At 43.3% G+C, this 27,027-nt stretch overlaps 3 protein-coding genes across 3 annotated transcripts; all 3 read right to left on the bottom strand.

The window, feature by feature from the left end:
* Positions 1 to 5: 5 nt before the first annotated feature.
* Positions 6 to 2,231, bottom strand: mettl26 (methyltransferase like 26). The gene is made up of 6 exons (XM_076145195.1): positions 1,941 to 2,231; positions 1,219 to 1,381; positions 825 to 884; positions 658 to 725; positions 491 to 569; positions 6 to 379 (listed from the first exon to the last, which is right to left on the bottom strand). The coding sequence occupies exons 1-6, from the start codon at positions 2,132 to 2,134 to the stop codon at positions 323 to 325; spliced, it is 621 nt and encodes a 206-aa protein (XP_076001310.1). The 5' UTR covers positions 2,135 to 2,231; the 3' UTR covers positions 6 to 322.
* Positions 2,232 to 3,428: 1,197 nt separating this feature from the next.
* On the bottom strand, positions 3,429 to 18,152 carry LOC142994826 (girdin-like). The gene is made up of 29 exons (XM_076145699.1): positions 18,090 to 18,152; positions 17,876 to 17,967; positions 16,170 to 16,275; positions 15,367 to 15,436; positions 14,830 to 14,888; positions 14,617 to 14,700; positions 14,268 to 14,408; positions 13,701 to 13,879; positions 13,012 to 13,093; positions 12,304 to 12,462; positions 11,976 to 12,122; positions 11,703 to 11,847; positions 10,970 to 11,617; positions 10,673 to 10,878; positions 10,243 to 10,437; positions 9,970 to 10,100; positions 9,703 to 9,844; positions 9,409 to 9,585; positions 8,997 to 9,158; positions 8,606 to 8,883; positions 8,195 to 8,338; positions 7,903 to 8,089; positions 7,650 to 7,795; positions 7,238 to 7,330; positions 6,708 to 6,919; positions 6,005 to 6,082; positions 5,294 to 5,494; positions 5,027 to 5,092; positions 3,429 to 4,561 (listed from the first exon to the last, which is right to left on the bottom strand). Exons 1-29 carry the CDS (start codon positions 18,150 to 18,152, stop codon positions 3,429 to 3,431), a joined length of 5,526 nt encoding a protein of 1,841 aa, XP_076001814.1.
* Positions 18,153 to 20,713: 2,561 nt separating this feature from the next.
* On the bottom strand, positions 20,714 to 26,793 carry pld5 (phospholipase D family member 5). The gene is made up of 10 exons (XM_076145737.1): positions 26,767 to 26,793; positions 25,092 to 25,228; positions 24,808 to 24,994; positions 24,450 to 24,558; positions 23,868 to 23,995; positions 22,928 to 23,125; positions 22,144 to 22,295; positions 21,422 to 21,587; positions 21,206 to 21,296; positions 20,714 to 20,979 (listed from the first exon to the last, which is right to left on the bottom strand). The coding sequence occupies exons 1-10, from the start codon at positions 26,791 to 26,793 to the stop codon at positions 20,714 to 20,716; spliced, it is 1,461 nt and encodes a 486-aa protein (XP_076001852.1).
* Positions 26,794 to 27,027: the final 234 nt, after the last annotated feature.

The following is a 27,027-nucleotide window of genomic DNA, read 5'->3' as shown; positions in this document are numbered from 1 at the left end:
TTTCTTTGAGTCTCCCTTTGCAAAGCACTTCTCATGAGGTTTTACTGATGGTTTCTGCCATGGATTTAGAAATAAAAGAGTTGAAAGTTGTATTCAAGCAACACAAGCAAATTATCTGTGATGTATTTTTACTGCAAGCCAAATGAAAGAATATTTGTGCACAATTTACTTGATCCAACAACGTGTATTATAGAATATCAGCAATTAAAAACGTATTCATCTGCAATTATGGAAAATCTGACATATTTGAACTTGAAATGTTGCTTTGAGCGTTCAGCCTCATGATTGGCACGCCTCCAGAATAAAAGATGAACAGGAATCTTCAGACCAAACTCTCCTTCCTGAACAGCAGACACTTGTTGTTTGCAGGCATGTCCACCTAGCAAGGAAGACATTTGGATTATACAGTAGTTATCATTCTCATAATTACATTGTGTGAAAACTCATGTAAGCAAAGCATCAAAGACAGATAGGAGTGGCTTCTTCTTACTACTTTCTCCAAGAATAAGCCACTGTTTTGTGCTATGGAGCTGAGAAGGGAGATGTCCCGAAGACCCCACTGTGGGTTCCTGTAAGGTAAGACGGTAAAACAAAAGCTCATAAAAAAATCTGAGTTACTTCAAGCATTCAAGATTCATTTGAGTGAGACTACTGTACCTTTGCCGTAGGCTGCAGTCAAAATCAACATTGCTCTGTGGGCTGATCTGACCATTCACAGCATAAGGCTAGGGGAATAACAAACAAACATATAATCTCACACATTCATGTTTGATAACTGCATGTCAGAAGTTTGGGTGACAGTGAATAAATACATCTTCACTCACACCATAGGTCAGTAAAACTCCTTGGGGTCTCAGCACTGCCCCTACTCCTTTGAATAAACCCTAGAAGAAGAAGAAGACTTTCAGACAGGAACATCGCATCACCGGGGAGGGATGAGCAGAGGGAGATGCCTCTACTCTGGCTCCTCCGATTGCTCTCTTGCAGTTTGAATAGGTCAAGGCCGAAATTCTAAAGAACCATTTCAATCAGTAACTACACACATACATTCATATCATGTGCACAGCCTGAGGACAATATGGAAGCTATTCATCACCGGCTCCATTCCACCGTACAACATGAAGCAAATATTATGCTCCCACTGTTTGGAGTATTTTTTGGGAGGCACTCATTTTGCATTTGATGTCTTTGGGAGAACTCTAAGTCTCTTAGTCTTACCTCTGTGCAAGCCATTGGAGAAATGTGGATCATGTTGATGTTGATTACTAGATCTAAGCTCTCAGGCAGGATCCCGTCCCAGTGCTCATGGGACACAGAGGCATCCAGGTAGATGGCTGGTTTCACATTGTTCAGCTGGTAGTGGGCTCTGTACGCTTCTATACTGAAAATGACAACAAAAGACTGTGTTGTTAGTGCAGGCACCCCACAACAACAAACATACGATGACTTTACTACGTCACTATGCACATTTAATGCCTTGGGTGTGATTGTCTGATGTTGCTTTCAGTGTCATCTAAACTAAACCAGAATTCCTATAAGATTTAAAGATGCTACACATGTTGTTATATGAGGTAATGACACTGGATATCAGAATGTGATATTAAAAAGTCATAGAGAATACAAATAATAGACACACATAAAATTATCAAATACAGTTTTGAACAGTAACCAGCGTTTCAAATGACTTAAGATAACTATGAAGAATACAATTACAACCAACCTAAAATGAGATAAAGCACCATAATGATGATGCGCATTATCAATTGTTGCGCAATCGTTTTTTCATCAATAATTTTACATAACCGCCAACGCACGAACGCACACACAAACACACACACACACACACACACACACACACACACACACACACACACCGATATCGATATAGAGTCTGAGATCAATCAACACATCAATCCCCTGGTTTATAAGCTGGTGTTTACCTGAGCAGAGACTGCCGGTCGTACTCTGAAGGCTGCCAGGTAATATTCGGCAGAGCCTTGCCGAAGTGCGTGACATGTTGCCCGGTGCCGGAGGAGACCTCCAGAGCCTGCAGGGCCCTGCCGCTGCTCACGCTGTCCCGGAGCACCGACAGGATGGGCTCCTTGTTCCTCTCCGCGGCGGCGGCGTTAAGCATCGTACCCAAACCCGAAGTGACCCGCCGGTAAAGCTTGTAGAGCCACGCCAGTGAAAATTATGTGTTATTTCCACAAAAAAGGTCCACTTCCGCTTTGCGTCACGTGATTGATCTGAGCGTCCAATGAGAATGTACCAGTAGCCGCACACACATACACAGTGCTGAGGATGCTCAAAGGTTATTACCCAACACTAACCACAACCCTTATATACAAGAGTAAAACATACTCTTGTATATATAAACCTTAAATATGCGTGAGTTTTATTAATTTCCGGGGAGGGTTACGTCTACTTCATCTATCTTTCTATCTATCTATCTATCTATCTATCTATCTATCTATCTATCTATCTATCTATTATTATTATTATTATTATTATTATTATTATTATTATTGTATACAAATGGTAGAGATTGGTTTGGAAATTAACATTAGGAAAATGAATTGTATAGTATTCAGCAAAGCTGTTAATGAAGTAGGAAAACAAAGATCCAGGTCCAATGTAAGGACCTGGAGTAAAGTCTATCATGTAATCAATTCTTAAGGAGACATTGATTTATTTCTGGTAATTGTCCAGTCTGTGGTCACAGTAACTGACTGGCTTCACTGCAGGTAAGAATAGGATTTTCACTGTGCTGATATACATGCTTGATGGTAATAACAATGACAAAACAAATACACATTAGACATAAAGGGCTTCTTTATTTAAGGGAAAATATTCTGATACGCATTCTTTTATACAAGATTTACACATCTCCCCCCAGGCCCAAATTCAACAGTGAGGTATAGCAATAAGGTAGCCCTACTACTATATGACTCACATAATAAGTTAAACGTACAATATGAGCATCGAGACATAAATAGAAATGGCAAAACAAGGAAACAAGGTTTTGGCAAACATACAAAAGAAAGGATTGTCAGTGTGCTAAAGGAAAAGTATCTTGAGTCACAACACAAATCTAACATGTCAAAATAGCACATCTACATATTGTTCACTTAAAAGTTGTGAGCAGAATGTGTGCAAAATATCAGAATAGAAAATGTATATTGTGAATTGGTAAATCTGTTATACAAGCTGATTAATAGTCTGAAACGCAAGTCAAGTTATTCCGGCACAAACTAACTGAAGAACAAAAATATCTAAACATCTTTTTATTTTAAGTGCACATTTTAACACTGTATGTTCAGGACGGCCATCTTATAGTGACTTACTGTGTGCTTTGGTTGATGCGATGAAACATCTGGCCTTACTGCTGTACGATTTGCATGACACAACATTCTATGATGTAATAGCCTTCACTGCTTGTCGCTATATTGCAGCCCAGTTGCCTCCCTGTCAACCTCACAGAAATGTCCTGCTTCTTGAATTTGCTCATTTTCCAAACTAAGCAACGTTTGTGGTGTGTTAGAAGTGGTTTCCTGCCTCAGAGTTGGACAAGTGATGTTTTGCACAACAGAGGTATTGAGGCAGATGAAAGTCTGTTTCTTCTCACGCTTATCCAAACTGGTTGTAGTCGTCACAACAGTGTCACTGAAGATTGTGTTAGAGAAGACAGAGTTGAAAGTGAAGGGGGAGCCAAAAAGTGTTTCCTGCACAGGGTCTGTGGTAACAGTGACCACTGGTTCTCTGGGAGGTTTGGCTGGAGGCATGGCCTCAGTCTCACTGTTATTTATGTCTGGGTTTGGTTCTTGATTTTGCTTGGTTGTTGCCCGCTGCTCCTGATTACTGACCTCTGCTGTAATCTGGTCGGCTAGTGGGTCAGACTTTATTGGCACCCTACAGTCACTGTTGACACTGGAGCGTCGGGAAGAGCCTTCTGCTGTGGAAATGACACTGCTTGCACGGGGGAGAGTTTTTGGGGACCCCCTTCCCCTTAGTCTCCCTTCTTTCCCCAAAGGGGTGGAGAAGCAGTTGAGGCACCCGGACGCTGAGGATGATTTACCCTGAACATAGAGCACTGCGATTGGGGAACAAACCGTGGATCGGGTTACCTCACCTTTGCAACAGCCTGAGGTTGAATTCATCCCATGGAGCGCCTGATTTAGTTTCTGGCTGCCACCGGAATCAGATGAGCGGCGTGCTGCTTTGCTGTTTGACCCCTTCCTGATGCTCTTTGTCCCCCTAATGGGCCAGAGGTCCTGAGTGGACCCCAGATTTTTCTGTTTGGGTGTGGATTTAAGTTCTAAATTCTGATTGTTGTTGATGGGTAGGGTAGAAGCTTTCTCTTTTTGTGTAGCACTGGAGTGCTGCTTCTGCTGCATATGATAGGGAGTGGATGTATCACAAGGTGGCTGATAAGAGGAGGAGGAACGGCGTGAGGGGGGCTGCTGGACAGGGCTACTGCCATTGGACCAGGGTTCATTATCCAGACTCATGCTGAATTCACCACTGCTCTCACTTTGGGCCCGACTCTGGACTCCATTCAACCCTGAAGAGTAAGCTGAGAAAAAGAAATTAATTATTTGACCTGAAAGTTCACTTCACCATGAGATCCCTTAGCAGACTTCCAGGTCATTTTACTCAGATGGACCCAAAAATAAGGTCTATGGCTATGACACAAAGAGCTACAGTACTACTACTACTGACACATTTTCTCTGTAACTTTTTTAAACAGACCCTCACTTCCAATGCGTAACATTTACTTATCAGAACCGATGACCAGAACTTGCAGGTTTGCAGGTCACAAACTTTGACAGTGTTACTATCCCTATGACCAACAGGGGGCAGAAGAGTTAAGTCTTCCTATTGGGGGATGGACAGATTCCATGCTCAGCATAGAGATTATATGAAACAAGGTCACAATTGTGATTTGATGGATTTCCTCTAATTCCTGAGCCGATAATACATCTGTATGCTTGCTGAATCCTCTACGGGAGTATCCAGAGGGCTTTACCATGGTTTTGTAGCTCATCATTGTCCTCAAAACCAGATGGCACAGCACTATCGTTGGAATCCTTGTCTGTGGGTCAAAAAATATAAATGAAGAGAAATTACTGAATTTCGGTATAAGTGGTAGATAATATCATACCATATCAGTACTTTCAAGCAAGAAAAGCACATGCAAGTGTTGTCTTTGCCCTACTGTCCTAGTCTACACTGTACTGACAAACAGCAAATGAAGATGATGTCAGACAAAACCGTGACTCATGCAGGCCTCTACCTGTCACCAACAGCTCAGAAACATCTGGAAACGTGTCGGTGGTGTCAGTGGTTGTGGTGGTGTGGTGGTGGCTGGATGGTAGAGTGGAGGGATAATGGTGGAAGATGGACAAGATGGATGTGGTAAGCGATGAGGTCAGTGTGTCTTTGCCGTCATCCTCAGCATCCAGCTGTTCCGAGGGGTTTGCCAAGCTGCTCAGGGCTGCATTTGTTGGATCAAGGAATGGAGGAAGTGGGAAGGTGGATGAGGGGTGGGGAACAGAAAGGTGGACTGGTCATAGAGATAATGAGGTGGACGGCATCACAGAGACAGAAATGGCTTTTTTGTCCACAGATCGTGCATTACTGTTGATAAAGTAATTGTTGTTTTATTGTTCTGTCATTTCCCCACAGCCACCACAAGGGCAGAGCTCATGCAGCGCCAGCATCCTCCTGCAATGCAGTATTCCTTTGACCTTTCTAGCTCTCCCCAGGTAGACTTCAAATGCTTGATCACGATGCTAGAAAGTGACTTTGGCAGATGCATCTATCCTACATAGTTGATTATTTTAGGTATGATATGGTCGAATGAAGTCGGCATGTAGAGATTACTCAGGCATTATCACAGCAGGTTATGATGAAATTTAAAAAAAGCATTCTATCCTCGAGTTAGAAGTAAAACACAGGACTTCAAGCGGGATGAGGTCAGACACTGGAGCAGAGTGTTTCTTACACATGGAGCGGCGGAAGAGGGACTTGACTTTGTCTCTGTCCTTCAGCCTGCTCCTCATACGGGGAAACATTTTCAGAGCTTTAAACGGCAAGTGCCACCACATGGGAGGTAGAGAGAGATGAAGGGAGATAGGGGGTGGATGCAGACAGATGAGGGGAGAGAGGAGGAGAGGTAGGGAGGGGACGAAAAGACACAGAAAGAAACAGGAGACAGGAGGGAAAGAAAGAATTAATAAAACACATTTACACACACACACATTGACATTGGGAAGGCATATTTAGGAGTGTGGAGGAATGTTCACACATAATCATGAATTAGGAGTAATAATGTTTGGACATGGCACATAAAACATACTCTTGTATTTAAATACAATGGCTATTTCTGGAAGTTTTGTGAGTGGTAACATGTACACCTGACCTTTAGGGACTCTTGGGAGGATGCTGACGAGGAGGGGGAATTTTTTAAATCAAAATTTGTGATGAAATCTGTGCTGAAAGGCCAATTGGTGTGGACTTAACATCCCTGGCTATCACTGCACCCAACTCTCCCTGTGATGATGGAAGAGCTGGTGGAAGCTGGGCTCTGACTTTCACTTCCTGGTCTATGGCTGAAGTTGTGTTCATGGGCCTTTGGAAATTGGGTCCAATGGTTTCTTCCAAGCCAGTGTATCATGGTCCAGTGAGTACAAGAAGGGGATACTCACTGCTGCTACGCTGGGGCGAGAGGGTATCATTGGCTGAGCCTCCAGACCCATCTGAGCTGAGGAAGGAGCCGTTGTCATGACAGGTGTGTGGCTCTGCAATGCCCCGGCAGGAGTGTGTGGGCGTCGGGGGTGTTTGGGAGTGCTCATGTCCATGCTCACGGTTATTGGGTTTCATCAACTTCTTCAGTTTCAGGGTGATCCAGTTCCCACGTCTATAGAAGGACAGAATGAGAACCCGACGTGACAAAGTTGGGCCAGGGCGGTCTGGGGGCTTAGTTCTTGGTAAATACATTTCAATGGCTATGGTTACCAGTCTTGGCTACATTTTTCCTCTTGGAACTGATGTATTGTAACATGGAGGGGGCAACACTAATCTGAGATTAAGTAGGAATGTGTGGGGAAGTCTTTGATAAACCAGTGTGTGTTTATAGTTCAGTCCTCAATTAGCACGCAGACAAATATATCCTACTAGACACAATTCAACATATACACTGGATTTGATTAAATCATTAAATATCACTATTACTTACCTGCGTGGAGGTGAGGGGTCATAAAATTTGTACTGATCCATTATCTTTTCCTCCAACTTCTCCTTCTGCCTCCTCAAATCATTAAGCTTGTCACTGAACAGAGAGACAGAGAGAGAATATTTAACTTTGTTTAAGTGTCTAACAGGATCTAAGGTCTTGAGTCACTACTAATAACCCTGTGCTTTGTCAATAATTTAGCTGTGACCCACATAGGAACTGCAGGAATTTTAGGTCAGGAAAGTTGTATCTTTAAAATGAGCAGAGTTGTCGTGTTAGACTCCATCAATAATGCACGACCAGCCTGATCCCACAGCTGTTTTTGGAATACATTTTTGGGTGACCTACATGGAGCACACAAGCTCCGTGCTCGTGTATAATAACTAATAACTCTGCGGAAGTCCTGTCTGCTTACATATACTGTCTCTGCTCAACGTGATATAGATCCTTGCTTTCCATCGTCTGCTCCAACAAGGTTCGGTTCTGCAGCATCAGGGTCTGAATCTGGCCCAGTAGATGGCGATTCTCTTCCTCCATGGTGTGCTTCAACTGGCTCAGTAGCTGTATGTACATGGAAAATAATTAGCTTTTGAAGGCTTTGAAACAGAGATACTGAACAGGATCAGTGTAAAAACAGGAATCAGGAATATAGTACTGCCTGTGTGTACCTCACACCGGTTGGTGAGCTTGGTGGAGGTGATGTCCACCTGCTGATACTGCTTCTTGAGCTTGGAGAAGTCGGCCTCCAGCCAGGTGCGCTCCAGCCTGGCCTCATTCATCTGGCTCTTAAGCTGCTTGTGGTCTGCAGAGAGCTCCTCGTTGTCCGTGAGAAGCTGGTGGTACGTCCTGTTCAGCCTTGCAAAACACATGACCATGCCAGAAGTATGAGGCGGTGTGTATGTTCCCTTGTGTGTAGGTGTTACAGTGTGTGATTCATGCTTTTGCCTCCTGCCTCCTCACCAGTCCTTCTCGTCTCGAAGCCTGCAGCACTCAGCAGCAGTCGTTCTGTGCTGCTCTTTCTCTAGAGCCATCTTCATCTGCTCCTCCTTCAGGGCTTTTTCCAGGTCTTCCAGCTTGGCCCGCTGCTGCAGCAGGCTATTATATCTTAATATACCCACCACCGTTATACATTAAAACACATACTCATGGACATATATGGATTTAGAACAACATGGGATGGCAGTGATGGATATTGACTATATTTGAGTGATTTGTATTGTTTAATGCAATTATATTACACATAATAGTAGAGATGTTGATGAGAAAATTATTATTTCTTATCTATTTTCAACTAGAAATACAGAAAAAATCCTCCAGCTGCCATATAAAGTACTCTCCATCTGTACGTCCTGACCTCTGCTTTTCCCTCACCTGTCCTGCAGCGTGCGGTGTTCCAGCTCCAGCGTGCGGTGGGCGTTTTTCAAACAGCCATGCTTTCCCATCAAGGCCTCATACTCCATGGCCTGCCGCTCATGCACTGCAGCCAGTCGCTCGTGATCGCGCAACAACTGCTCGTGAACACTGCGCAGCTCCTCACGTTCACGGATGGCGCTGTCCCGTTCACTTTCTGTTCCAGACTGTTGTTGCTGCAGCTGGGCATTCTGGGCCAGAAGGGAGGCGCTCTGAGAATTCAGTGTGGACTTTTCCACCTAAAGAAGAAAGTGGACCAGTTAGGTTGGGTTTTGGGTAATTTCTTTCAATGTGCCGTCTGCATGCAAAGTAATAGTACATCAAGTTTACTCGGCAAGAAGAATACTAGTACCTGCAGGTTAGCATTGTGTGTCTGCAGGGCTGTGTTGTTCTCCTGCAATGAGGCAGTCTGCCTCTGCAGGGCCAAGATCTGAGCCTGTTGACTCTCTGACTGACTCTCCAGCTGCCTCAGCTGGGTCTGCATAGCCTGGCGCTCTGCCTCCAGTGTCGCATTCTGGTTAGGAGAGGGGAGGAGAGGAGAGGAGAGAAGAGGAGAGGAGATGAGAGGAGATGAGAGGAGAGGAGATGAGAGGAGAGGAGAGGAGAGGAGAGGAGAGGAGAGGAGAGGAGAGGAGAGGAGGGGAGAGGAGAGCCCATTCTTTCTTTTATTCACCAGAAAATGCTTGTTATGTATGTTTATGTCAAAAATCCTGAATGAGTTTTGTGTGTATTAAAAAGCGTCTGCACAGTGGCCTTGCACTTACGTTCCTCTCCACTTCAATGAGACGATCTTTAACCTTCAGCACTTCCTTGGTGGACTCCTGGTTTTCACGAAACAACTCGCTCATTGCCTTGCCTGTCTCTGTTGGAGGGCTGGAGGACAAGGATGCTGTCCACTCCTCCTCCTCCCTCTGCTGCAAAGCCTCGTAGTTCAGTTTCACCTGCGTGATGGGAGGAACTTTTGTTTTAGCCTCCTCTGGTCCTTTTAAATACAGCACAGTGAGCTGAGGCAAACTATGCTGTATTGCAGAAGTTTTTTATTTAGTGAAGTGACTAACGGTCTTGAGCTCCTGCCGCAGCTGCTGGTTCAGGCTGGACGATTCCTGCAGACGAGCCTCCAGAGCAGCGATCTTGTCTTCTTTGATCTGGAGGGACCTCTTCAGAGACAACTCCAACTCTGACTCCAGCATCCTGAACCTGCTGCATGGAATAAGAACCTTTGATTGTATCAACTGGAAACTCTAGAATGTACCATCCATCAATAAATTACTATGGTTTGCTTTTGCTTACATTATATTGAGCATAGACTGTATGTAAGTAAGCACCTGTCCTCTGATGTTTCTAGGTCTGCTTGCTGCACACTGTCCTGGTTCAACACCCCCAGCTCCAGGTCATGGGCCAGCCTCTCCAGTTCATTGTCTTTCTGCTGGGTCCTCAGCTTCTCATTTACCAGTTCCTTAAATTAACAGTATAGTTGGATTGTGGCCATAGGAACAACTTTAAACAAACAAATCATTTCATTTGATTATTTAGGTTTAGTGGATCTAGGGATGGTAAATTGTTGTGTTCTTGCAGATGAAAGCCTTCTGAGCCCTCACCTCTCTGAGGGTGACCAGAGTCCTCTGGTCAATAGCAGCTTGCTTGCTCAGTTCTCTGTTGTCTCTCTCCAAACCTTTGACCCTCTCAGCAGTCTCCCTTAAGCCCTCCACCTCTTTTATAAGGTAGCGCATGTCCCTTTCCAGGTTAGCCATCGACACATTACTGCTGTCCAAGGTGGCCTCTTGGATTTCAGCCTGAGAGAAGAAAGTGTAATATTAATCACCTGTTCCACCAATACTTCTTGATCGCTCTGCTCTGCTTTCAGAGTCCACGAGAAAAATTCATTTATTTAAACGGACCGTCGCTGACTCTAACTAACAGAGTTTGAGCTTTTTTATTTTGTCTTTATGCCTCTGTTAAAATAATAATGAGATGAGCCCTCTGATTTGTCTTGTCAAACATTATCCCACATTACCGCTGCCATCATACCTGCTGACGGAGCCGTCGATTCTCTTTCTCTAGCTGCCTCTTTTCTTTCTCCAGTGCTGTAGTCTCTTGTTCAAGATTCTGTTTCTCCTTTTCCAGTTGCTCCAGGCGCCGTGAAGAGATCCGAAGTTCCTCCAGGGTGGCCTGCAAACTCTGGTTCTCTGCCTCCAGCTCCTGAACCTCTGCCTCCAGGCGCTGGACCTTTCGATCTGAAGAGGTTGTGAAGGAAGAAGTCAATTGTTGAAATAGTGAATGGATTGTTTGTAGGTGTTTTTGAGTGTGTTACTGAATAACTTATACCAGTGTTGTCAAGTGAAGCCTGTAGGTGTTGGTTCTCTGTCTCCAAGGTTCTGCATTTGGCCTCCATCCGCTGTGTTTGCTTAACAGCATAGGAGGAACGGGTCGGTGGATGGTAAGGACTGCTGCTCTTTGAGCCAGGGGAGTGATCACGTGAACCAATGCAACAACGGAACCTATTATGATTGTTCTCCAACACTTCCACATCACATATCAGTTCTTTGTATTGCTCCCCACAATCCCCTCCTTCCAGCTGTCCTTTCTCCTCAACATGAAAGTCTGGACCGTTTGTGAGGAGGAGCTCACTTTTGACTCCCTCCATCCCTTCAACATCTGAGCGCTGATGGCATTGTGAGTCTCCATTGAGCATCTCCTGTGTCACTGCACTTGGTGGTTGTGCATTAGTACTGCTCCTTAAATCTGAGGAGGAGCTTTGTGACCCTGAGGGCTGTATTGGTGATGATGATGTACAACTGTTGGTGCTACAGATGTGGCAGGTGTAGTCATGGCGATGACTAAGGTTAAATTGTTTACAGTTGGAGACGGCTCTGAGCTCTTCAATTGTCCTCAGCAGGCTTTGGTTCTCCTTCTCCAGCTTCAGCATTCGGCTACTGGTCCGCTCGCTTACCTCGTCACTCAAGGTCTGCTGGTCTGGTGAAAACATAATGCAAATGTGTTCACTTTTGTATCTTAAAAATGAACGTACTCACGACTTCATCTTAACACCAGCTCTTACCCTGGGGGTTCTCTGCCATCTTGGAGAGCTGCTCTAACTCCCAGCCCAGGTGTTGGGACTCTTCCATACTCCTCCTCTGAGCCATGTACAGAGCAACGTTCTCCTCCTGCAGCTCCTCAATCCGCCTCCGATCTGCTTCCCTCTCCTTAAATGGAACGATTTGTGGTACATGGTATAAGGACACGGATTTGTTACCTTAAATTGAGTTATAAAACCTTTCCAGTTACATGTCTTCGACAAACACAGAGGTACCATGACAGAAAATGCTCTGACCTGCTCCATGTCGTGGACCTGAGCCTTGAGCATGAGGCTGTGCTTCTCCAGCTGGTGGATTTTATCGGAGCGTGCCCTCAAGCCAGCTAACTGGTCCTCCAGCACTTCTTTGGTCTCCTGCAGCACTCTGTTATCGTCCTTTAGCTCCTGATATACAAAAAACACATCAAAACAGGAACTCCGGTGAGTGGTGAGATATCTCAATTCGCTTCTCCGCTCTAGCAGTCATCTCATCAATATCTACAGGATTTCATGGTTCCCAAAGTCTTGAAATACCATCATTAAAATGAATGTAGAATGACTAAAACAGTACTAAGACTGTATCAACCTCCACTTTGGCTTTGTGGAACTCCATCTTGTGTAGTTGCTCCCTGTAGCGTCCCAGTTCACTCTCCAGCTTGTCTGCTTTGATGGCTCTCTCTCTCAGGGCGTCCAGCTCATCGCGGTATGTACGAGCTGCGCGAGCATCCAACAGCAGCTGGGCGTTCTGGAAGTTAAGAGACAGTAATGGTTTATGAAAAAAAATATGTAGATCTGTATTTTGAATACAATTTAATTGATTGGAATGCTACCAATGAAATACAATTCAAATACAAGACCATTTATGTTCAAATAGAGTATATAAAAGGATTGTGGGTCTCGAACACACCCAAGGAGGACCATCAGTTGAAATATTGCCGAAAAATATGTGAGAACTTGCTTTGATTTTTCTAATTGTAGCACGAAGGGAAGCCATATATATTATTTAACCTATTCCAAATCAAAACTCTCTGTCATTGGAAAGATTCTGAATAACCCCTGATAAATTTGTGCGGCCTACCTAAATCACAGGACACAAACAAAGAATATAATTTGAGATCTCTTGTACAGACAAATCCTTAGGAGCTTTAGTTGTATATGTGTCAGTGTCAGAGGTTTAGATCTGCTGTCATTAAGCCTTGCAGTGCAGTAAAGCACGTACTGCATTAATCTGTGTACTGTAATCTGCACAGCGGTTATGGGGTCACTGTGCGTTACTACTAGAAGGACTTCAAACCTCCTGCTGGATCCTCTTCAGCTCTGATTCCATGTTCTCCAGCTCATGTCTGCAGTCCACCATCTGCTCACTCTTCTCCTCTCTGGAGAAAGCAGAAATAGATTCCACAGTTGCAAGAAAACTAAAATGTTACACATGTTTGATCCTAAAGTCAAGGGACAGCCGATGGCTCTATTGGACACTGTGTTTGCTCAGAGGCTAGGGCATATGAATCTGAACACCCCAGCAAAGAGGACAACGTAGCAGAGAAGATGGGACAGAGAGTGAAGATGGCAATTGTGATCTGGTTCAGCTCAGGGTTAGTGAGTGTGTGAATTTGTGTGTGAGTGAATGACCATGTATAGGAATGCGATGCCAATGTGGGTCAGTGGCAGCGCACGGCCATGGAACTCGCCAAGGCAGCCGGTAATGTGGGCCAAACGCCCCTGGGGCATCTCTCGTCCCATAGTGTCAGGCTTCATTCTCTCTCTCTCTCCCTCCCTCTCTAACGCTCTCTCTCTCTCTCTTAGTTCTCAGAGGCCATGCTATCTCAGCTTCTTCACTAAAACTCCCTGCAGAGAAACTGGGTGAATCAATGGATTTCTGTGTGTTCTGCTTCAGGAGACTCTATCCTGGACAATCAATGGCAATTACAGCAAAGACAAGCCTCTTTCTCTGACTCCTCTGACTTCTGTCCGATTGGTACTCACAGCTCTTGTCGAAGTCTTCTGATCTTAGCTTTAGAGTCAGCCAGCTCCACTGCCAGGTGCTGCTGGGCCCCCGCTTGCTGCTGTTGCATGCTCGGGCTGTGGCTGGCAGACAGCGGGCTGGACGGGCTACTGACCATGCTCACCATACCTTCTCTCTCCTGCATTAGCTCAGCTATAGTCTGCAGAAAATAAATTATTGAGGAAAGGAGCAGGTTAGAAATGACTCTTCAACGCCATTTATGTTTTTTCTACTTTTCCACTTTGCAGTCACTGTGAAAGCGTGTGGACGGAAATGGTGAATAATGATTAAAGTAATATGTAAACACAAACCTTCTGTATGTGTTTGTATACTTATCACTGAGATAAACCACAGCCTGTTGGTATTCATACAGTTGAGATCATTGACAAAAAAACTGAAACAAAACCTTTTTTAAAGAACATGTCTCACTTACAACTCCAGTACAGACCAAGGTCAGTTCTCCCACATCAGATAAACACATTTTTTTTTTAACTCTTTCAACAGATAACTAATACAAAAAGAGTGAGTACAGAAAAAGAGATACATGCCTCCAGGTGGGTGTCCCTCAGGTCCAGCAGCTGTCTGAGGTGAAGTGCCATGTCCCTCGCCATGGCCTCCAGCTCATCTGGATGTAACTCAGTAGCTTCTAGCCACTGCAGATCCAACACGTTTTCCTGACTATGGGTCAACTAGAACACATGGTAAGCAACAGTCAGGTCGTCCTAGCAACTAAAAAATAATGTAAATATATACAGAGTGGCACATGGAAAACTAAGATTTCAGAATCCTGTAATATCAAGTTGTTTCCTGATAAAGTTGCAAAGTATAGATTATATCACAGGGCTTAATAAAGCGTCTGTGTTACAGATTTATAAGCATTGTTTTAGTATTAAATACCTCCTGAATATGCACCGCTATGGCTGCTTTTGTGTCAAAGTCCAGCGCCTGGATCCTCTCGATGTACTGCTCTTTTTTCTCACACTGAAATCGATAAAACAACACTCACGGTTAAATATCACCAGTTAATTAGTTTGCGCAAAAAAACGCACAGGGGACACCCAGTCTATAACAGTGTATATCAGCTTTAAATGTCAGTCTGTCAGTGTTTACCTGAACTGCAGATCCAAGCAGCAACAGTAAAAGCTTCTTCATTTCCTCCAGACTTTGTTCTGTGGAAGTAAACAAGATGAAACTACTGAGAACTGCAGAGATGAATAAAAGTGCAGGTGGGTGAATATGGGTCATCACGTGCCACAGCCTCACCATCACGAGCTGAAAGTGTGGTTATCAGACTGAAAGTGTGCAATCAAATTAATTTAATGTTTGGATTTTTGTTTCGGATTTTAAACCAAAGGATATAACAAATTGTTTATTGTCAATGACGATAACATTGGCAATATGTGTTATCTAATTTTAGAATAGCAGTCACCCCACAAAAGAATAACCAGATGACTTTATAGATCTACCCAAAGTCTATATTTCACACATCCCAGTAAACTATAGGGAATCAATACTGGTTATAATAAGCCTCAGCAAACAGACTAATCAGAGTTCCAGCCATACCCTGACTTGGCAGTTCCTATAGAGTGTATAGCTCATTTGGAAGGCATAGAAGGAATATTCAGAGTTTCTCTAAAGGAGACCTACCGCAGTAAGGAGTCTTGCAGAGCAGCAACACATTTGGCAAGGGGATCATGATTAACTGTCTGAGATTATCCTGCAAAAGGAAGAGAACGAGAAAGATGAGGGAGACGGGTGGAGAAGAGGGAGGATAAGGACATTCCGACCACCCGAAACAAGAACAGAATAGAAATGCTTCTTGGTGTCTTGCCAGTGGGTCTGAATAGACAGAGTATGTATGTATGTACAGCACATAGCAGCCATTTAAATACATGTATAGAAACACAGCCAACAAATACAATGAGCCCTAAGTGGCCAAATGACAGAGGCAGTTTCCCCGGTGCAGTGGTGAGATCTTCCAAAACTTCTCCTCGCCGCCCTACTTTAGGCTGTATGGAACATGTGAGTGCACGTGTGTACATGATAGGTTTAAGCGCCGGTGTGTAGGGGTAACCATATTTCTTCATAGATCCTCCTGAGAGCACCACTGCACACACTGCATGAAAACAGACAAGTAGGTGCTGCCTCATTAAAGCCTGCTTTGTTCTGATTGCCCAGCTGCATCAGGCCTGCAGCAAATGATTTTTATAGTGGCTTGAATTACAGCAACAGTGTGTCTCTGAGATGAGTCAGAGAAGCTAATTGTTATAATTTATCTTCAAGTTGTTTTATTTCGCCATGCAAGAGAAAAGCATGACTGAATTTAGACTTTAGCTCCTTTTCTATGTAATAAAGTCTTTGAATTGCTAAACCTTTGGTGTGAGATCACACTGAATGGTCTTTCATATTATATTGCTATGAAACTGAGAGAGGGAACATCCAGAACTCACCAGATAATATGTCCTGATCTGATGGACCAGCAGGCTCAGGTTCTGTACCCGCTGACTGGGATCCCTGCTTACCTTGTTTGCACCCTGAGGGGCAGCGGATGGATTTCTGTAGATATATAATAAAAAAAAAAAAAACATGTCTGATTTGATAGAAGTTGAAATTGGGACTCATTTGCCATAATAACCGCATCTCAATCGATTGCAATTGTTGTGATTGTCTAAATAAATCACGCATCATCTGGCATACCACCAATAGTACCATTAGTGTTAATTGTGCCACAGCTTGAGAACCACTGCTCCAAGCCATGGAAGTCTTGGCTCGAGAATCCCAATGAAAACATGTGAGTTGCCCATTCATTTCTAACTATAGACTGTGTGACGTCATTCCTTTCAGTCACCAAATGGACTTTGAGTTCAAGCCAAATGGGAAGGCAGCAGACTTTCCACCAAAAACACCCCAGAAAAAAACAAAACCCTCAGTTGACTGACTGTGCTGTGAGCTAGAGCCTACTGTAATCTGAGGCTGACAGACTTTTAAAACATATTTTAGACACAAATACTACAGCATCAGAGTAGATTTCTTGTATATTTTTACTTGGCAAGGATATTTCTCAATTATTACACTTCCCAATGCTTCAAGTGACTGTGTGGGGTGAGACACAGTTGCTCTCTCTCTTGTCTCACTCCATCTCAGTCCCTCTGCTTGTCCCGTCTTTCCTCCTCCTCCCTCCCATCTGTGCCCCACTGCCTCTAAACACCAGCAACAAGGCCCTAATCTCAGAGGGTATCCCAATCCAGGAGATTATCCCCTTCTTCCCCTCCCCTTGGCGCGGCACCATTTTGCACTTAAAGCTGGTTATTGTGACCCTGGGGGATGAGTGGGAGGAAAGGATACTGTAGTCTTGAGGTGGCTAGACAGTATTATCCACAGAAGTGTTGAATCATCAATCTCTCACATAATTCACACATTCTCACACAGTTAGGACGCTACAGTCTCAAATCAGCGTCTCCACCTGTCAGATCACAGCAGCCATCGTCACGGTTATTGGTGATGCTAATTCCCTCAGAACATACGGTGCCCAAATCATAATCTCTTAAGTAGCATCTTGACAATATCTGTGATGTCTGTCATGGCTTGGCGGCCCCCCTGCTCCACCCCTAGTCTCCTTCTTTATCTTTATTCGAGCCGATGTCCTCTCTGTGTGTAGGCCGCTTATCTTACACAAGCTTGAGCAACTGTGGCCCTGGTGCTAACTGTAACGTGGGGGGAAACTCTAACCTGGAACTCTTGGTGAAGCTGCTGTTGCTTGTTCTGCTGCAGACTACAAAGATCGCCTTTATGACTGCAGAGCGACAAAGCCGGCACTGTTGGTGGGCACTGCCAGAATAAGAGTGGCAGCAGATGCTTTATAATGTATGAGTAGATGAGGATGACATGCTGGAAAAGATAACAACGCTTAAAATGACACTGGAGAATCATTTATGTCCGATTATTCCCATTGATGCACGTCTCCAGAATCTGAACCGACAACAATGTTTACTCAGAACTTTATGATGGATCCTAAAGACTGGCCTATAGTTTCATCAAATCAGAGAGCCGAGACACAGAACACTCCTGGCAGTAACACTGATTAGGAAATGACTGCAAGTGTGACATATTAAATACAAGAACAGAGCTGTGATGAAAAAAGCAAAGCACAACTTACATTTGGGTCATGATCTCATTTAGAAACACTCCATCCAGCAACTCTGAGAAGTCCAAGTGCATGCCGCCATCATCCGGCACCAATGTCCTCACCTGAATGACAGAAGGAAAGGAAGAGTAGGTGAATACATGTTATTGATCAGGATGCTACAGAGCCATCCAGGTTAACAGCCCCACAATGGCCGGAATCAGCTCATCAATCCTGCGGTCCTTACCCAAGTGACGAGTGGGCTTTGCATAAATTGATCCAGACAGAGCAGAAAAACTCCACTTTCCATCGTTATCGAGGCTGTGAGGCGGTTAGAGCGAGCAAAACATTCCAGCTGTTTCAATCAAAGAGACCACTTGCTTCCTCACATCAGATCAGATCAGATCAGCCCCCGCAGAAGTAGCCGCGGTGCAGCGTTTGGACGCGCTCGGATCCCGTCCCATCCCAAATCCCTCGAAACTAGTTGAGGGTGGTGCTCCTGCAGCTGCGGAGACGCTGCATAGACGGGCGGTCGGCGTTTCCATGCGCAGAAAGATGACGGTTTTGCTGGACAGTAAGTCGGTGTTTAAACGGAATAAGTCCATGCGCAATTACGGATGGTCTCTCTCTCTCTCTCTCTCTCTCTCTCTCTCTCTCTCTCTCTCTCTCACACACACACACACACACACACACACACACACACACACCTCTCCTCTGCTGCAAAGGCATTTGTCGTTAGCTTCCCCCCCCCCCCCCCCCCCCCCATGCTCTGTCAGTGACACACACACACACACACACACACACACACACACACACACACACACACACTAAGATTCTTTGTATGATTAGTTTACCATGGCATGACAAGAAGTGCCAATGGAGAAATAAGGAATATCTTTGCCTTAAATCTGTTCCCATGCCAACTGACCCCCGCCCCTTCCTCTCAGCAGCGCCCCTTCTTTCACGCCACTACAAAAAGAGACGCTGCCTACACACCCACACGTCACTATGAGCCATTTAGCTGGAGGTTGGTCATTTAAGGGTGTAAAACTTCTGAACTATATAGAAACTAATAAAACACACTGCTAAAACAGTCTACACACACATGCAAAGGCGTGTTTACACTCACCTGACCTACTGTTTATAGTTTTGAATTGTTTGTTTACATTAAATGCCTTTTCAACGTATAATACTTCGGCGTTTAAAAAAAGAATTATTTTGAGAATTTTGTCACTTCAGGGAGATTCTTTGACAAGCTCGATGAGCCGAATTTAAAGTAGTTGTCGTTCAATGAACGGGTCGATGAACTGACAGGACATTCAGCTCGTTGTGATGGTGCTACAGCGCCACCCTGTGTTGAAGAGTGGAATTAAATCTGTCACTGATTTCAATAAATTAACATCATTATATCACGGCGTGGCTCTTATAGTGTAGCAATAACAATGAGCATAACCATAACACTGATATGGAAACAGATCATTTCAGTTCAGTATATTATATTGACTATGAAATGTGTATTTTAAATGTGAGTGTGTGATATATGGTGGGGAAAAAAAGTTAAACAAGGTTAAAATAATAATGAAAAGATTAGAAAAGATGAAAAACAACAGCACAACAAAAATGAATGAAATCTAAACCAATATCACAATAATAAACTATCCACTCGGTGATAATAAATAAAGCATTGTGCTAGCTTCATTATTAAAACAATAAAGCAACAGGAAATAAAAAAATGTCAACAAATTATTGGTGTTTTGCCGCGATCGTCTGCTGTGTTCATTGTTTACGCCAATATTTTAGTTGGTGGATCCGGCCTCCATACAGCCACGTGTCTTACGTGGCATGATCATGATGTTGGTGAAGGTCATATTGATTACAATGATTGTTTCTATAGCAGCGGTGTAAACGTGTTTATATCCATAAGATCTTCATCAGGACTCACTCACCATCACTGGCATTTATGTCAGTCTATCCGAGCATCTGGATAAATCGACTATCACACACAATGAATATTAAAACTCCTTCTAGTATTTGGTCAGTTTATCTCTTTGCGTTAATCATTCACTAACTCTGCCGTTACTCTGTTTCGCCACTAGGTGACTCTGTACCTCTCCAATAAATCAGGACGTGTGGGTGCAACTTTGGAGGCTGAGTCTGTAATGCAAAGACTGAGGGGATGGAGCCAATAGGAACCAATTCAGTGACTCAACACGCCTATAAAAGCCATTGGTTCTGTTTCCATTGTCAGTGTACTGCAGGCACTACAATAGAATTTGATTGAATAAGTAACAGATACTGCATCTGAAATCTGAAGATGCACACAGTTTTGTAATGTATACACAAAGGGTGGGATGCTGAAATAAACACACTCCAAACGTAAACAAACTCACAGACAGATTTGACAAAGTTAGATCATATGAAAATGTTTAATGACATAAATAACTGTTACACGATTCAAGCTGCACCTTCAAAACTGTGTCTACAAAAATAGAAATTAAAATTGCAACAGAAATAGTGCATCATTGTTTGGTACTGAATATAATTTGTATTAGAAAGATAAGTCAGACATTTTAATAACATATGAGCATAGTTTGTGTTTATGTATCATATTGCTTGTCCTCCTATTTCACTTCTTTGAATATTGCTCTTAGTTACCATGCAGCACATGCTCATAGAAGAATCAATTATTAATCAAGCGATTAAACTGATATAGTTACAGAATTCAAGTAGAACTTTAGTATAGTAGTTATTGGTTGTAATATGATCTAATTTGATCCAAGTCAAAATCTAATAACAGTCATACATTCATATATTGTGCACAAGTTTGAAAAGTCCATGTGAGGCATTGCAATATAGAAAGACACTCTGTGCTTATAAAGATAAAGGGCTCTGCCATTTGCTCTCCTCCTCAGTATCCATGTGCGTATTGATCTCCGTCTGCTGGAGGTTTCTGAATTTGCCCTCTTGCTCCTTGATTATTTGCTTCTTAGCATAACGTGATTTCCAGTCTCTCTCAAAAGAAGCCTTAATTTGCTCCAAGATGGTCACTCCCCTATCTTTAAGGCTTTGTTGCACCTTTATAACGAGCCCAACTCCTGCATTAAGGGCAAAGTCACTTCCGACCCAGTCATGGTTCCCTGTGGACAAACAGCAAACCTCAGATGTTGTAGACAATCTAGAAATTAGTGTTACAAATGGTTTAACAGTTGAGACTGGTTTTGATTTCCAATAAAGTACCTTTGTTAAGATTTGCATGTTTCTTCTTTTATTGATCCCCAAGGGGAAATTCTTTTGTGCATGAGATTGTGCTTTTGTGTCAAATGGAATACATTTTAATGTTGAAATGCATTAAACATTGCTTACCAATGTATACAGCATTGTCTGTCACAACATATTTGTTGTGATTGAATCCCTGCTGAATGTCATTGTTTTGCTCCTTTGGACTAAAAAATTTCTGCAAAAATAAACATGCAAAAGTCAATATAAAAGTAGCAATGGATCAGGAAATACAGAGAAATTAAATCTCAAACTATGGGGTTTTTATTCAGGAATGTTATAAAAGCATCTTCATTCACTCACCACTTCCAGTGAACAGTTGTTCAGCTGCATACACAGTGATTTGAGGGAGGTGACAAAGTTAAAGGTGAGTGGGTGAGTCTGCTTCCACAGGCTTATCAGTAGGCGAACTCTGACTCCTCTCAGCACCACAGCTTCTCTGATCACCTCATCAATGACAGACCAGTACCTGTTTATAGCATCAAAAAACACAGATACGCACACAGTGTGTTTCTTACATTAATATCAATTTCCTCCACAAAGAAGGTTATGTGTGTCTGTTGGTTGGTTTCAATCAAGATCCATATTTGGATTTTGGATGAAAATATTAAAGGAATCACTGAGGATGAACAAATAGTGGTAGAAACATGTAGAAAACACTGACCTATAGCTCAGATGAAGTAAATAGTTACAGAAACAGATGAAACAGAAAAATGTTGGTCATGAAGAAGAACTCATCCAAAATACTGTCAAAGCAAACTAGATTTGAATGGCAATGTTCTAAAGGATACAGTATTTATATGCACGTTTTATTTTTCATGAACATAAATGAATAATTCTTCGTCATTTATATTCTTACTAAACTAAAATTGGGTTGTGGATAAGAGAGACAAACATTCAGTGCAAGTCTATCGTCATACATGACAAGTTAAAATTGAATTACAGATATCTTTTATTCACATTCTTACAAGTAGAAATATGAATTCCTAATAGTTATAATTCCATTTGTACTACTTAGTTGATACCTTGTGATGGAGGTCCCTCTGAAGGTCCTGGTCACTAGAGGGAGGTAGTCTGACACGGATATGAAGACAAATGTCTTTGCACTCTGGATGACCTGATGGATGGCATCTACATCTCGAGTTCGATCTTTGGGGCAGAAAAGTTCAGGAGAGGTCTACAGAGAAGAAACATCACTCAGACAGGTCTGTACCTGATTGATGACACAAACTGACCAACTGGATGGTTTAAACAACGGATACACAGTGGTCAGGATAACTTTTAATTGCCTTTTGTTTGATTGATCAAACAAACAAAACAAATGTCAAATTTGTATTACGCAAAAATGTTATACTGATAAAAACAATGTAATTCAGAAGAGCGAGAAGAACAAGGCCCATTTGCCAGTGTATCATTATTAGAAGAAGTCCTGTGGACAGCTTGGGCTTGCCAGCAGCTTGTAACCACAGGGCTCCATTAGTTCCTATAGGATGATAAATGTTCTAAATGCAGCTGATAAGCATCTTGTCGCTTACAGGGTACTGAGAAATATTACTGCCAAATTAGACGACTCAGGATGTTCCTCAGCATGACACTGACATGATTAATCACAACCTAATGTGTGTCTATTATTAATTGATAATGAAACTTTCATGCAGGTGTTTTATGTGGTTAGGATTCAGGAGGAAATTAGTGCCTGAAGAAGAATAAATTAGAATTTATCAAAGGCACATAACCTGCAGGTAAAGACTATGTCAGGTACTTGTTGTTTTGCAGTTGACACAGTAGCATAACAACTTTGTTCCTCACAGACACATAAGCAGTGGCCTGGGTAGTGTTGAGTTGAAGCTCCAGGGCGTTGAATTTGCCGTAGAGGGCTGTAACTCTCTTTGACCAGATGGAGGGGATGTAGTCTTTGTCATGGAGCTGCCAATAAAAAGAGAAGACCCGATGGAGGTCGAGGGCCAGGCAGCTGCAGTTATACACCATCACGCCCAGTTCTTTCCTCTGTGGGGTGTCAGAGAGGAGCACATAGAGAGGAGCTGATGCAGCAGAAGCAGTCCAGATTGGCATGCTTTAGACTTTCACAGGTGTGGATTTTAGTGGGCACTTCAAACCCCTGTGCAGGGCTTTAATAATTCAATAACAGCCTAAATGTATTCTCTCTTATGTTATAGAATATATCTATGTGAACCTGAGGAAAACACACAGACTATTCAGCCAATTTAACAAGGATGTGGGCTGAATCTGTCTCTCTCTCCCTGTGTGTGTGTGTGTGTGTCCCTTCTGGCTGCTTCTTTAATTATCCTCAGCAGCAGCTCTACCTGCAGCCAGTGTAGAAGCATGAAAAGTGCCAGGTAATCACTTGAAGGTACAGTATGCTAATGCACTGTGGTACCTGAGGCCTGAGCTCGGCATTATAAACTTAATGACATGCTAAATGCTAAGTGAGATGCTACCTGTCTTTGTGTCTTTGTGTGTAGACAGCAACCTTAAATCATCGTTGATTCCCATTAAGAGTTCATGGAATAACTGCATAAAGAGGCAGCAGTGAATATGAGGACTAATAGCTCGCGACTTGGAGACTTTATGTTATTGTAAAAGCTCCTGTGGTGTGCGAAAATTACATCATTTATTTTAATTATATTTCTGTATGCCCAACATTTACTTGCAGCCCCTCCATCTTCTTTTTCTCCCCCTGCATTTAAATTAATGGCTGGACCGCAGGGATCCACTGGTGTGTTGGTACCTGGGAGAATGACTTCCAGTTCATATCAGCGCTCCCGATGTAAATGTGGCTCCGATCCACTATCCAGAATGAGGAATGTAGCCCTCCTCTGGTAAGAGCTGTCATATTAACAAAGCGAACCTCTGCATCTAAAGAGAGAAAACAAAGAGATGGACACACACCCTGAGAGTGTGGGAAAGTTTGAAAGGAGATGGAGAGAATCATGGAACGCTGCCAATTAGCCTTGGTCTGTCTGACGGGGGGCAAAGGCCTCGAAAGGAAACGAGTCACGTACAGTACATTTGCACATGGAGTGCTGTGGAGCTTTGGATCGGGCTGTAAGTGAGTCTGCATCTGTTTGCCTTGAGACAAATCAGAGCTACTAACTGCGTCACTGACAGCAACACTACCAGCCGACGACAGAGGACAAGTTCTGTTAATCTGTGGTGGCATCGCACCAGGGGAACCTTTGGTTGGCTCATCTGCCAAACAGGTCTCATTGTGACAGGTCATGTCAAGAGAATTAAACCTTCATCCTTTTTTTTTTTCAATCTGTCACACAACAAATTGGCTTTAATAAGATTCAGTGTGACAGTAGCTCACCGTGGTCTGCCAAGGACTTGAGTTCAGCAGAGTTAGTCTGACTGCTGGCAATCTTCAGTTTAACCCCGTGAGACTTGAGGCTGAGCAGTCTCTGGAACAAAAGCTGGCTCTGAAGAAGACAGTGATGGACCATATTACTGCAGCGTTACCACTCACATATCAGACTACAAACTGTATCCATCCTCTCTTAAAAGGCCAGTTCCTATACCTCAGCTACACAAATCTCATTACAGATACACAATTTAATTTTTTGCTGGGAAATAATTGCATTTTGTATCAGATAACACCTGGGAAATGCGGTTGATGTTCTGCAGGAGTGCAGCCAAGTGTTTGGAGATACTCTGCTATGTCTTTGTACCTGTTTGATAGCGGTTGCCCATGTTTCCCAGGCTTCCCAGCAGTTTAAGTCCCAGACAGGAGACACTACCTCCACCGAGTACTTTGCCTGATCCAGCAGTGTGAGAAAGGCCACAGAGAGCGGGATGTAGCCGCTGCCCTCATCTGGGAGAGTGAGCTCGTGTGGAATGTTCTCCACGAGCACAGCACTGAAAGGAGCACATCTCTCTGTGAGGCATGAAGAGCTTGTAAATCTTTCTCCTGAAATTTGACAGTGTCTGTTTCCTCTCCTGCGGACGTCCTTACCGACAGTCTCTGCTGCAGTTGTCCTCTGTGATGCCGTCCTCATTGTCCCCCCACACGTCTACCGAAGAGAAGATTAGCGCCAGCAGCACGGTAGAACAGCAGATCAGAGCAAACATGGCAATGCATTTCTGCTGGGTCTGAAAGTTGAACAACACACACACACACACACACACACATACACAGATACAAACAACCAAGAAAAGTTAGATATACAGTCCTAATGGAGATTTTGTGAAGCTTACATAATCCACAGCATTGTCCTGTGTGTCTTATTGATCGCTAATTCAGCTGCTGCCTTGTTGTTATGCAGCAGGTTAACACTGACAACTACCAGTGAAGAGATAGAAAACACGCTGATTGGAATTGACAATGCACTTTGTTCCAGGTGGTTTACAAAAGGGAACGTATTGATCTTAAACGCTGATGTCTTAAGTCAATATCATCGATTAGCAGTTAAGATCCGTAATCAATATAACAACAACTGTAGGTCGTTTTTTCGGGGGGGAAAAATCATTGGATTGATGGCCAGGCTTCTAAGGGGCAAACATCATATTCACAAATTGCGCTTTATGCCAAAGAGCAGAGCACTGAGAAGAATACTCCAATATTCTTATTTACTGTCTGCGTTTCTGAGTACAGATACAGATGAATATATGAGCTGAAAACTGATTAAGTAAGCGTGTTGTGAGTGTGTGTGTGTGTGTGTGTGTGTGTGTGAATGTTTGCAGCCAAGGATGGAGTGAAAGTCAATGTGGTCAGTGGTAATAATGCTGCAGCACAGTTTCCTGATGTAGCCCGAGGCGCTTTGATTGAACAGTTTTAATATTTGCACAGTTCACAGTTGGGTACTTTTTTTTTGCTTTCAGATTTCCACCGTTTCACTCCTTCACTTCATCTGTAAAACCTCAACATCGCTTTACATATTTCCTCCCTTGTTATTTTTGCTTGATCCAATCCAATGAGTTTGATCTTGCTGGGATGTAAGCGGAGTATTCTCTCAGCTCTACCCTGTGAATGATGTCTCCCAGCTACAGCTTTGACACAATTTGACAGTGAAACAGAAGGAAAACATTGCTCAGCACCGTGCCAAATAAAAGAGGCAGGGAGAGTATATCTGTGCAATAGATCGGATCCTGCCATTGGCCGTCTCCAATGCACCTTGCGCTCTCCTGCTGTCCGCTGGGACGACTGAAATCTTTATTGCATTTATCAGAGTGAAGCTTCCACATGTCAATGTGCACATTCCTGCTCGGAAACAGTGCAATGGTGATCCAGAGCCGGACCGACATTGTGAGACAGATCTATAGATTTACAGTACATTGCTTGCTCCTATAGTAAAATCACATTTATATCATGTCTAAACCTAATAACACCTTGTGTGACCCTCAAAAACTATTAATTGTGATTCATAGCAGCTAACAGTCTTACGTTATTTAATCATGATACACATTTGTGCTTATTAAACACATCTCTCTTTAATCACTCGGTGGCTAATTGAAGAACTCATTAAAATCTGAGCAAATCATTAATTAAGCAACATTATTATCCAAGCCAGCCGGTGTGAAAAACATGCGTCACAAAGCCACAACAGACAAGCCAAGTGACAATGGGGACATATGGTTCAACAGCTTCTCCATAGAATAGATGCTGAGGGAAAGTATGCTGTCAATCTTACCTTTACAGGCTCCTGTGTCTCTGCCATTAGCCCTCCTTCAAACTTCTCTGACAGGTGGGAAACAACAGCTCAGTCACAAATCCTTCTCTAAACGTCTCTCTGTCTTTCTGATCATCTCCCCCATGTCCACTACCCCGCAAGCCTGTCCCACCCCAATGTGATCGCACTCTACTGCCTTCTTCATACTGCTGATGTCTTACTGTCCTGGGTGGTATGTGTGTGTGTATGTATGTATGTGTGTATGTGTGTGTGCGGTGCAGC

Source organism: Genypterus blacodes, unplaced genomic scaffold (genome assembly GCF_046128005.1).
Source record: "Genypterus blacodes isolate CSIRO-AG114 ecotype Tasmania unplaced genomic scaffold, CSIRO-AGI_Gbla_v1 ptg000030l_1, whole genome shotgun sequence".
In the NCBI taxonomy this organism is placed as follows: domain Eukaryota; kingdom Metazoa; phylum Chordata; class Actinopteri; order Ophidiiformes; family Ophidiidae; genus Genypterus; species Genypterus blacodes.
This window is presented reverse-complemented; position numbering and strand designations above follow the sequence as displayed.